Source organism: Lucilia sericata, unplaced genomic scaffold (assembly GCF_015586225.1).
Source record: "Lucilia sericata isolate MDLA Ls3-8-SP2 unplaced genomic scaffold, ASM1558622v1 Contig000239F_arrow, whole genome shotgun sequence".
Lineage (NCBI taxonomy): Eukaryota > Metazoa > Arthropoda > Insecta > Diptera > Calliphoridae > Lucilia > Lucilia sericata.
Genome location: NW_023994266.1, coordinates 230507 through 243352, shown reverse-complemented (window position 1 = coordinate 243352; position 12846 = coordinate 230507). Strand labels below are relative to the sequence as shown.

The 12846-nt window shown below is 31.3% G+C and overlaps 1 protein-coding gene across 3 annotated transcripts in view; it reads right to left on the bottom strand.

Moving 5' to 3' along the window:
• Window positions 1-12846, bottom strand: part of LOC119602535 — a 482654-nt gene that overhangs the window by 244124 nt on the left and 225684 nt on the right. For all 3 annotated transcript variants that reach the window (XM_037954114.1, XM_037954115.1, XM_037954116.1), the window contains exon 3: window positions 2239-2818. In XM_037954114.1, coding sequence (XP_037810042.1) covers window positions 2239-2818 — 580 coding nt within the window. The remainder of the gene's footprint in view (window positions 1-2238; window positions 2819-12846) is intronic.

Below are 12846 nucleotides of genomic sequence, written 5' to 3'. Positions count from 1 at the left end.
ATGAAATTCGACATAATTAAGTTTTATATGCATTAAAATTGCTCTACCAAATTTTATGTGGATCGGTCCATAATTGACCCTACCCCCACATAAGGCCTCTATCAAAAAATTATTTAAACGTTCATTACTGACTTAAAAATACGCCTATAGCGGAGAAATTCGACATAAGCAACTTTTGTAGAAACGTAATCTTCCTACCGAATTTATTGCGGAATGGGTCGGTAACTCACCCTACACCTATTACGTCCCCTTAAAAAATGAGTACAGCGATGAAATTTGACAAAAAATAGTTTACATACAAGCTAAAATGTTTCTATCAATTTTGTGAGGATTGCTCCATAATTGAACCTACCACCACTTAAGGTCCCCTTCAAAAAATTATTTTAATGCTCATTACTGGCTAAAACATAAGATTATAGGGAGGAAATTCGACATAAGCAATTTTAATTTAATCTTCCTGCCTATTTTCATGCAGAATGGGTCGGTTACTCACCCTACCCCCCTATAAGGTCCCCTACATAAAAAAACCGGCTAATTGAGGAGAAAAACCAGGTTTCTTCGATATTCGAAATGTTGTTTTTATTAAAAACGTGATAAATGTACATATGTATGCGTATCTTCTTTTTAAAATATTTTTTGATTTAAATTTTGACAAAGCGTCCGAAAAATTTAGATTTTTGCTAAATTATTTTCAGGATTAAAAAAATATTTTTTTGTTTTCATAAAATTTAAAGGTTTTTTATTAAGAAATTCGTGTTATTTTCTCGCGGAACACAAAAAATCGTGCGAGAAAAAAGGCGAAAAAATCAAATAATAATTAAATAAATTTCCTTACGATTAACTTCCTCATAGGACAATCTCATGTTAAAATGGTTAGTCACCTAGAAAGTCAGGTGGTTAGGGGCTAACCTAATTGGTAGGTTAAGTGTTTAGTTCGGGACTGTCCCACCGAACTGCTGGGTACTTACATAAATCATAGAAATAGAAACTGAAAACTAAAATATACATATTTAATATTTTGTAGATATGTTACAATAAATTAAAATTACCTTAAAATTGTATGATTTTTAAAAAATACAGTTTCGATGTTAAAAAAACAATAAAAAAGCACTAGGCACTTACAGGAAATTTGTTGGAGTCGAAAATTTTTAAAAGCACTAGTTGACATCGCTGTTACTCTGTACACATAATTTTTAAAATGTTAAATAAACTTTTTATGAAAATGTTCCAAAGTGCCGGTCTACACAGGGAAACTTTTTCTTAATTCTCTTTCACAGAGAAACTTTTGTTTCAACAACTACGTATAAATTGCATTGATTTGGTACGAATGAAAAGAGTAACAAAACAAGTTTCCGAGTACAAGATACTCCGTACCACGAGAGAGATTGATTGATATTTCTTTCTCTTTCTCTCACACACAAAATGAAAAGCTTCCAAATAAGTTTGCCTGTGTAGACCGGCACAAACAAAAATGCTGAATATTATGCGAAAAAATTGGCGAAAAAAATCAATTAATAATTAAATAAATTTCTTTACGATTAACTTCCTCGTAGGAAGTTAATCGTAGTCACCTGGAAAGTCAGGTGGTTAGGGGCTAACCTAATTGGTAGGTTAAGTGTTTAGTTTGGGACTGTCCCACCGAACTGCTGGGTACTTACATAAATGATAGAAATAGAAACTGAAAACTAAAATATACATATTTAACATTCTGTAGAAATGTTACATTAAATTAAAATTACCTTAAAATTTTAAAAAAATTACAGTTTTGATGTTAAAAAAAATAATAAAGAAGCACTAGGCACTTACTGGAAATTTGTTGGAGTCGAAAATTTTTAAAAGCACTAGTTGACATCGCTGTTACTCTGTACACATAATTTTTAAAATGTTAAATAAACTTTTTATGAAAATGTTCCAAAGTGTCGGTCTACACAGGGAAACTTTTGTTGAGAAACTTTTTCTTAATTCTCTGTCACAGAGAAACTTTTGTTTCAACAACTACGTATAAATTGCATTGATTTGTTTTGGTACGAATGAAAAGAGTAACAAAACAAGTTTCCGGGTACAAGAAACTCCGTACCACGGGAGAGATGATTGATATTTCTTTCTTTCTCTCACACACAAAATGAAAAGCTCCCAAATAAGTTTCCCTGTGTAGACCGACACAAACAATTATGAAAAAGTCCAATGACAAGAATAATAATTAGACCGAAAACACAAATCTAGGCTTCATACACTTACTTAACAAAATTGGCCATATCATCGAGTGGTAACTCACATCCAGGCCATCGACAAACACCGTGCGCGTACAGAGGATGATAGTATTTTTTGGCTAGAAAATCTGGATTGTTGTGCGTGTGTTCCGTAAGATCGCCCAGGGAGCTGCAATCCAATTTTGAAAATGCGGCCATATCACATAAAGCACCCATGGGCCCCGCACAGATGCTCCCTGCCACATCTAAAAGATTATGAACGTTTAACGGTTGACCATGTAAAATTTGATCTCCCAAATCCTTAACAAGATGATGACGTTGGTTTATATTTTGTACATGAGTTGTGGCTATGGTCTGTGTTTCTACATATTCTGCTAAGGATTTTGGGGGCGTTGCTGGAACCTTTGTAGGTGTAACATTGTCCTCTTTTCTCTTTTCTATGTCTGGTTCATTTAAAATACTTTTTGTTTGGCTTTCATTAGTTACCAAGTCACCCGTACCAAAGGTTGATCTAGCTATGCTATTGTTACCGTCCTCTGTAACGCCTTCAGCTTCCTCATTTTCCTCAGCCAAAATATTCTGTACCTCTATCCGATCTATGTTATCACCTATATGTGTTAAAATAAATATAATAAGAAATTATTTTATTATTAGTTTATCGGAATTAAAATTTTATTTTTATAAATAAAAAATAAAACAAGTAAAAGAGTTTTGTCGGCTATGCCGAATCTATGATATACTTATATACCAGGGATGTCTAAAGCGAATACTGTAAACACATACATATGTAGATATCAGCAACACGACAACAAATGCTGTTAGCAGTAAATGTAAAATAAATGTAATGAAGGCAACAGCAGCTGGCTTTTATTTTGACGGCATTAAAAACATATGTTTTGTTAAAGAAGTGCGTGAACATTTGTCAGTGGTGCCACTGTCAAATATTTTAATTCAACAGAAATAAAGTCGCTTACTTAAAATATAGTTGGCAGCAACAGCAAATGAAACCTTGCTGCCCCTTATCCCCTTTTACATTATACCTAGAGTTTGGGGTTCAGGAAATCCCGACCGGGAATTCTCGGGAAAAGTTTGTCGGGATTTCGCGTAATTTTTTTTAATCATTTCCGGGAAAATGGGAATTTTTATGTTAACGCATTTTTAACATATTTAGGAAAAAATAGTGAATTTATAATTTATTAGCGATTTTTTTAAAGGCAAATTACAAAACATCAATTATGATGCAGCAGGAAATGAAAAAATTCTAAATAAAATCTATGTAAAAGCTTAATGCATTTCTAAAGCCAACGTCTGTGGAAAGCGTTTGAGTTATCTCAATAGCTGGAAATTTGTCGACAAATAAACGGAATAATTTATCTTATCTTATATTTAATTAATTCTAAGAAGTAAGAATGAATGAACTCTATATGTTCCTTTTTTGTTAACTATTCCCCTACATATAGAATATGATATATTTAGTAGTCTATGTTATGCCCACAGTTACATATACGTAACGCAAATTAATTCGAATTTGGACTCGAAATGCACAGAAATGGAAAATGCAAAGTTACTTTTTCTGATGGATAGGTTAACTTAACATGTTCTTAACGATTATAAATCGAATTTGAGTAATTTTTGCCTATAGAATTGTATTTTTGTGTTATTTTGTAAAGTGCCTATTTCGTAAACCTGCAAAAAGTCATATTTTTCGAGGAATGAAATCTTACAATGTTAATAACTTCTATGTAGTTAGTTTTTAAAAAAGTTTCTGACGTAAACTTATAAAGAAGTAAATAATGTTTATTACCTAATTGTTTATAAACATATACCATGTCCTTTCGGAGACTTATAAAGAGGATAACAAAGGTGTTACGTATATGTAACAGTGGGCAGTTCTCAGTACTTTTTGTCCCACTCTACATACGATATAAATAATGAACAACTTGCTTACTTTTTTATGAAATCTGTCTCAAAAATACTTTTTTATCAGAGGAATGGGCTTTTAACGTAATAAAATATAAATATATTTTCTTGAAATTTTGATATTTGACTAAATGTGTAACTTGCAAATAACCATAATCTATATATATAAAATTCTAACGTTACTGACTGACTGACTGATTCATCATCGCACAGCCTAAACGGTTGAAGCTAAAGAGCTGAAATTTGGACAGGAGGTTGGTCTCCCGCCAAATAGATCCACTAAGACGGGATTTTTGGAAATTCGAATGTTTAGGGGGTAAAAAAAGGGTAAAAACGGGTAAATTCGGTAACCTTATATCTCCTAAACTAGAAAAGATACAAAAACAGTTTAAAGCTTATCGCCGTTCATATAAAAAATAAACACACAGGTGTCTGGTACTTTTTTAAAATTCGGCCTCTTTAGGGAATAAACGGGTAAAAACTGTATTTTGGTACTTTTTTCGCACCCCATGTATCTTTTAAACCAGTGCACATTCAAAAAATATTTTTGACTCCTTCATAACTTAACGAAAAAATAAAAATATGAATTTAGTACTTTTTGGATATTCGGACGTTTAAGGGGTTAAAATTGTACCTATTTTTGGTACTTTTTTCATAAAACATTGTTTTTATGAATACATAATAACGGGCTCCCACTACGATGTTGCAACCTTTTGGAATAGAATTTTTATTTCGTTAATGGGGAGGAAAAAAGTACCAAAAGGGGTAAAAACGGGAAATTTGATTTTGTTCAACCACAATGATCCAATTTAGATAAAATTTTTAAATTTAGAAACACTAAATATCCTAATGGGGTGTTATTTGGAACCCCGGTACCAAGTGATATTTTTTGGTACTTTTCATTCTCCAACTGGTCCTTTTTGAGTTTTCTATGATATTGAAATAGAAACATGAAATTAATAATAAAGGGACTTTTCGCTACTTTTTCGTTCTATACAGGTACTTTTTTGTGTTTTCTATAAAATTTAACCTAGAAACATGAAATTAAGCATGTAGAGCTCGGAGTAAATGAGAATCTATAAAAGGGGACTTTTTGGTACTTTTTCGTCTTTCGACTGGTACTTTTTGAGTTTTCTATAAAATTTAACCTAGAAACATGAAATTAAGCATGTAGAGCCCTTAGTAAATGAGAATCTATAAAAGGGGACTTTTTGGTACTTTTTCGTCTTTCGACTGGTACTTTCTGAGTTTTCTATAAAATTTAACCTAGAAACATGAAATTAAGCATGCGGAGGCCTTAGTAAATGAGAATCTATAAAAGGGGACTTTTTGGTACTTTTTCGTCTTTCGACTGATACTTTTGAGTTTTCTATAAAATTTAACCTAGAAACATGAAATTAAGCATGTAGAGCCCGGAGTAAATGAGAATCTATAAAAGGGGACTTTTTGGAACTTTTTCGTCTTTCGACTGGTACTTTTTGAGTTTTCTATAAAATTTAACCTAGAAACATGAAATTAAGCATGTAGAGCCCGGAATAAATGAGAATCTATAAAAGGGGACTTTTTGGAACTTTTTCGTCTTTCGACTGGTACTTTTTGAGTTTTCTATAAAATTTAACCTAGAAACATGAAATTAAGCATGTAGAGCCCTTAGTAAATGAGAATCTATAAAAGGGGACTTTTTGGTACTTTTTCGTCTTTCGACTGATACTTTTTGAGTTTTCTATAAAATTTAACCTAGAAACATGAAATTAAGCATGTAGAGCCCGGAGTAAATGAGAATCTATAAAAGGGGACTTTTTGGAACTTTTTCGTGTTTCGACTGGTACTTTTTGAGTTTTCTACAAAATTTAACCTAGAAACATGAAATTAAGCATGTAGAGCCCTTAGTAAATGACAATCTATAAAAGGGGACATTTTGGAACTTTTTCGTCTTTCGACTGGTACTTTTTGAGTTTTCTATAAAATTTAACCTAGAAACATGAAATTAAGCATGTAGAGCCCGGAGTAAATGAGAATCTATAAAAGGGGACTTTTGGAACTTTTTCGTCTTTCGACTGGTACTTTTTGAGTTTTCTATAAAATTTAACCTAGAAACATGAAATTAAGCATGTAGAGCCCTTAGTAAATGAGAATCTATAAAAGGGGACTTTTTGGAACTTTTTCGTCTTTCGACTGGTACTTTTTGAGTTTTCTATAAATTTAACCTAGAAACATAAATTAAGCATGTAGAGCCCTTAGTAAATGAGAATCTATAAAAGGGGACTATTTGGTACTTTTTCGTCTTTCGACTGGTACCTTTTGAGTTTTCTATAAAATTTAACCTAGAAACATAAAATTATGCATGTAGAGCCCGGAATAAATGAGAATCTATAAAAGGGGACTTTTGGTACTTTTTCGTCCTTCGACTGGTACTTTTGAGTTTTCTATAAAATTTAACCTAGAAACATAAATTAAGCATGTAGAGCCCTTAGTAAATGAGAATCTATAAAAGGGGACTATTTGGTACTTTTTCGTCTTTCGACTGGTACTTTTTGAGTTTTCTATAAAATTTAACCTAGAAACATGAAATTAAGCATGTAGAGCCCTTAGTAAATGAGAATCTATAAAAGGGGACTTTTTGGTACTTTTTCGTCTTTCGACTGGTACTTTTTGAGTTTTCTATAAAATTTAACCTAGAAACATGAAATTAAGCATGTAGAGCCCTTAGTAAATGAGAATCTATAAAAGGGGACTTTTTGGTACTTTTTCGTCTTTCGACTGGTACTTTTTGAGTTTTCTATAAAATTTAACCTAGAAACATGAAATTAAGCATGTAGAGCTACTTAGTAAATGAGAATCTATAAAGGGGACTTTTTGGTACTTTTTCGTCTTTCGACTGATACTTTTTGAGTTTTCTATAAAATTTAACCTAAAAACATGAAATTAAGCATGTAGAGCCCGGAGTAAATGAGAATATATAAAAGGGGACTTTTTGGAACTTTTTCGTCTTTCGACTGGTACTTTTTGAGTTTTCTATAAAATTTAACCTACAAACATGAAATTAAGCATGTAGAGCCCGGAATAAATGAGAATCTATAAAAGGGGACTTTTGGAACTTTTTCGTCTTTCGACTGGTACTTTTTGAGTTTTCTATAAAATTTAACCTAGAAACATAAAATTAAGCACGTAGAGCCCTTAGTAAATGAGAATCTATAAAAGGGGACTATTTGGTACTTTTTCGTCTTTCGACTGGTACTTTTTGAGTTTTCTATAAAATTTAACCTAGAAACATGAAATTAAGCATGTGGAGCCCTTAGTAAATGAGAATCTATAAAAGGGGTCTTTTTGGTACTTTTTCGTCCTTCGACTGGTACTTTTTGAGTTTTCTATAAAATTTAACCTAGAAACATGAAATTAAGCATGTAGAGCCCTTAGTAAATGAGAATCTATAAAAGGGGACTTTTTGCTACTTTTTCGTCTTTCGACTGATACTTTTTGAGTTTTCTATAAAATTTAACCTAGAAACATGAAATTAAGCATGTAGAGCCCGGAATAAATGAGAATCTATAAAAGGGGACTTTTTGGAACTTTTTCGTCTTTCGACTGGTACTTTTTGAGTTTTCTATAAAATTTAACCTAGAAACATGAAATTAAGCATATAGAGCCCGGAGTAAATTAGAATCTATAAAAGGGGACTTTTTGGAACTTTTTCGTCTTTCGACTGGTACTTTTTGAGTTTTCTATAAAATTTAACCTAGAAACATGAAATTAAGCATGTAGAGCCCAGAGTAAATGAGAATCTATAATAGGGGACTTTTTGGTACTTTTTCGTCCTTCGACTGGTACTTTTTGAGTTTTCTATAAAATTTAACCTAGAAACATGAAATTAAGCATGTAGAGCCCTTATTAAATGAGATTCTATAAAAGGGGACTATTTGGTACTTTTTCGTCTTTCGACTGGTACTTTTTGAGTTTTCTATAAAATTTAACCTAGAAACATGAAATTAAGCATGTAGAGCCCTTAGTAAATGAGAATCTATAAAAGGGGACTTTTTGGAACTTTTTCGTCTTTCGACTGGTACTTTTTGAGTTTTCTATAAAATTTAACCTAGAAACATGAAATTAAGCATGCCCAGAGTAAATGAGAATCAATAATAGGGGACTTTTTGGTACTTTTTCGTCCTTCGACTGGTACTTTTTGAGTTTTCTGTAAAATTTAACCTAGAAACATGAAATTAAGCATGTAGAGCCCTTAGTGAATGAGAATCTATAAAAGGGGACTTTTTCGTCCTTCGAGTGGTACTTTTTGAGTTTTCTATAAAATTTAACCTAGAAACATGAAATTAAGCATGTAGAGCCCTTAGTAAATGAGAATCTATAAAAGGGGACTTTTTGGTACTTTTTCGTCTTTCGACTGGTACTTTTTGAGTTTTCTATAAAATTTAACCTAGAAACATGAAATTAAGCATGTAGAGCCCGGAGTAAATGAGAATCTATAAAAGGGGACTTTTTGGAACTTTTTCGTCTTTCGACTGGTACTTTTTGAGTTTTCTATAAAATTTAACCTAGAAACATGAATTTAAGCATGTAGAGCCCAGAGTAAAGGAGAATCTATAATAGGGGACTTTTTGGTACTTTTTCGTCCTTCGACTGGTACTTTTTGATTTTTCTATAAAATTTAACCTAGAAACATGAAATTAAGCATGGAGAGCCCTTAGTTAATGATAATATATAAAAGGGGACTTTTTGGTACTTTTTCGTTCTTCGACTGGTACTTTTTGATTTTTCTATAAAATTGAACCTAGAAACATGAAATTAAGCATATAGAGCCCGGAGTAAATTGGAAACTATAAAAGAGGACCTTTTTGGTACTTTTTTGTTCTTCGATTGGTACTTTTTGATTTTTCTATATAATTTAACATAGAAGCATGAAATTAAGCATGTAGAGCCCGGAGTAAATAAGAATCTATAAAAGGAGACTTTTTTGTACTTTTTCATTCTTCGACTGGTACTTTTTTCAGTTTTTTATAAAATTTAACCTAGAAACATAAAATTAAGCATGTAGAGCCTGGAGTAAATTAGAATCTATAAAAGGGGACTTTTTGGTACTTTATCGTACTTCGACTGGTACTTTTTGAGTTTTCCATAAAATTTAACCTAGAAACATGAAATTAAGCATGTAGAGCCCGGAGTAAATGAGAATCTATAAAAGTGAACTTTTTGGCACTTTTTCGTCCTTCGATTGGTACTTTTTGAGTTTTCTATAAAATTCAACCTAAAAACATGAAATTAAGCATATAGAGACCGGAGTGTATGAGAATCTATAAAAATGGACTTTTAAGTACTTAAAATTGAGTACACATATACAATCATCATTTCTTCAAATTAGGGAATTACCAATATTTAAAAATTTGTAATCCTTGTAAAACATATTATTTTTTCCTTGCTAAATGAAGAGGCAACATATTTCTCATTCTATAAAAACCCTCGCTAACAAAGTAGCGGGTAATAAGCTAGTATGTTATATAACCATTGTATGCAGCGTTGCCACTCACAATTTATTTTTCTTACCATAGTTCCGACAAAAAACTACCTAAACGTTTCAAAAACTACCAAATTTTTCCTTAGGGACAATTGCTTCTCTTTAGAGTTCCATTATTTTTAAAACTAATATGTAATATCATATAATGATTTGTTGCAAAGAATCAATGGTTTACTTTTAGGTAATTAAACAAAATTTCCAAATACTTTGGTACTATATAGTTATGAAATACTGTTACGATTTTCCGCATTATTTATCATTTTTAGTTATTTACAAATTTTGTTTCATATAGAAATCAACAATTCATTGAGGGTTCCTTCCCATATTTCTTTTAAAGTACAAAACAAAACAAATTGAAAAGTTTCACATATTGTTTTAGTTTGCACTCATATTATCAGTATAAATCATACGCGAAGATCCACCTTAAGAGCTATCTGGTTTTCCCTCATTCACACGTACGTGCGTCATTCTCTTAATTTTGAAATTTTTTGATTGAGATCCACACAGAGAAATATCTGATGTTAAACATGAAGATAAGTTCCTGTTTGGCGAATTTTATTTTTTCTTAGTGAATGTGATAAATTTTAAAAAAGGTTAGTTAAAATTTTAAATTTTAAAAAGGTTTAATTATTGACACAAACTCCCAAATAAATATAATATCCGCTACTGTGTTATTTCCAGAAATATAAGCCGATTTTAGTCAATGTCCTGATAATATTTTTACTTAATTGACATATAGACCATCCATATGAGTGCAAAACTTGGATGATATTTTTATACACTTAACAATCTATTATTTTTTAAATTTCATAAAATCTTCCATCCACCCTTATTATGTATGTCGAAGTCACGTCGATTTTCTCTCAAATTTTCAAAATGGTATATATAACTAAGTTAAAAATCTATTACTAAAAATAGTATTATGTATGTCGTATTTTAATGGAAAATTCGACAGAAAGTGTCGATGGGTTTTTTTCTGGTGACAAAAACTTTCAAAGCATCAGTTCCCGTAGCTCAAATTTGCTGAAATTTGAAAGTTATGACCACACCAGAGGAACATATAATGTAATGTTAGAATATTCGAAGTTAAGTTCGAAAATTCGAAATAAAGTTCGAAAATTTTTTTATGGTTTTAAAATACTCTCTGAATCATAAAATACTAAAAACGAAAATTTGAATATTCGAACATATGTTCGAAAATGTTTTGAGTCTACTTAAATCTCTTCCTGTAGCCCAAATTGAATAAAATTTGATAATTATGATTACTATGGTGGCAATATAATATTGTGTTCGAAAATTCGAAATTAAGTTCGAAAAATATTTAATGGTTTTAAAATAATCTTTGAATAATAAAAAAACTTCGAAAAGTCGAATTAAAAAAAAAGATTTTGAAATAATCTATTTTTTGTTCGAAATACAAAAAAATAATGTTGGAAAATAATTTAAGCTTTTAGAATATTCTCTGGTCATAAAAAACTATTAATGGTTCTTATTAATTAAATGTGTTAATATATAAACTAATAAAAATTCTGAATATCGAGACGATTTTTACTATTTCCACTTTTTTCATCAGAAGAAATAAGCCGCAATACTTAACATTTTCAAAAAAGTAAATTATATAAAAGTTTTCAAAATAATCTACTACAAAAAAGCTACTCATGTCGAATTTGATACATAATACCAATAAAATTTAAATTCGACTACGACTACGACGATTGTCGATTTTCGACTATGACATACATAATAAGGGTGATTATTTATTTAGTTTTAACTGCACGGAGGTTCACCTTATATCTTAAATTGGAAATAAATGCGTTGCCGATAACAAGGCACAATAATAATAGTTCATGTTTCAGTTTATTCTAACATATATTCATACAAAATCAAAAACGTAACGTTTTTTGTCAGAGTACACTGTAAAGTAGTACACTATACAACACTAAAAAATGATACAAACTTTTCTTTCAGTGCAAAGAATGCAAAAACAAAAACTGAAGTGGTGTTAGTGAGACAAGAAAATTTTACGTTCTGCCGATGTCGGAAGAATACCAATCGGCTTAGAATCGTTGTCTGAGTCGATTAAGCTATGTCCGTCCGTCCGTCTGGCTGGCTGTCCATGTAAAACTTGTGCGCAAGGTACAGGTCGCAATTTTCAACATAATTGGATGAAATTTGGCACGCACGTTTTATTTGATCCAAGGACGAAGCCTATTGAAGATGATTAAAATCGGTCCATTATTTCACCTAGCCCCCATAGACCAGGTCCCCTCGAAAAGGGCTTCTGAGCTCGTAATTATGTTAAATATACAGATATATCGATAAAATACGGCACAACTAAGTTTTATAGAAGTCTTGATGACCCTGCCAAATTTCATAAAGACCATCTGACCCTAGCTCCCATACAAAGTCCCCTTCAGAAAATTACTTGAATGTCCCAAATTAACTTATAAACACAAATATCGCGATGAAATTCAGCACAATAAAATATTATAAAATATATTCACAAAATTTTATCCGGCTTGGTAAATATTTGCCCCTAGCCCCCATATAAAGCCTCTTTCAGAAAATTAGTTTTTCATCCATAAATTGCTTAAATGTATCGGAACAAGGGAATATTGAAGATAAATGTTTTATTATGAAAAATAAAGCACATTTAATATTCATAACTGGTGTAGGGTATCATATGGTCGGTCACGCCCGACTATACTTTCTTATTTGTTTTTTCTGTTGATATTTTTTTCGCAAATTGTAACCGATTTTTTTTTTTTTTTGATGAACATCTACTTCTTGTGTTTCAAAATTTGTGTAACTATGTCATTAATGAAGTAAACGTGGTATAGAAAGCATTAAAAGCGGATCAAGTTTATAAACATAAAATAGAACATATCTTAGTGTGCCTTTATAGTACAGTAACGACAGTTTTCATAAAAAGGAAAAATTCCAAAGTAAGACTCATGGATAACTTGGTAGAATCATTTTCCTGTAAATGTGGTATTAATTCTTAATAAAGCTATTCACCACTGGACAGTCCTTAGTGCCTTAAGGAACGTATATGGGAAATAGTAGCGTGGATTATAAACTAACCACGCGCCTGGAAACCTGGTTTATTCTTTTGACACGTGGTCATATCATCACCCTAATTTATATGGGTAGAAGGCATTGTCCTTAAATTTGAATACACGTGGTTCTCCC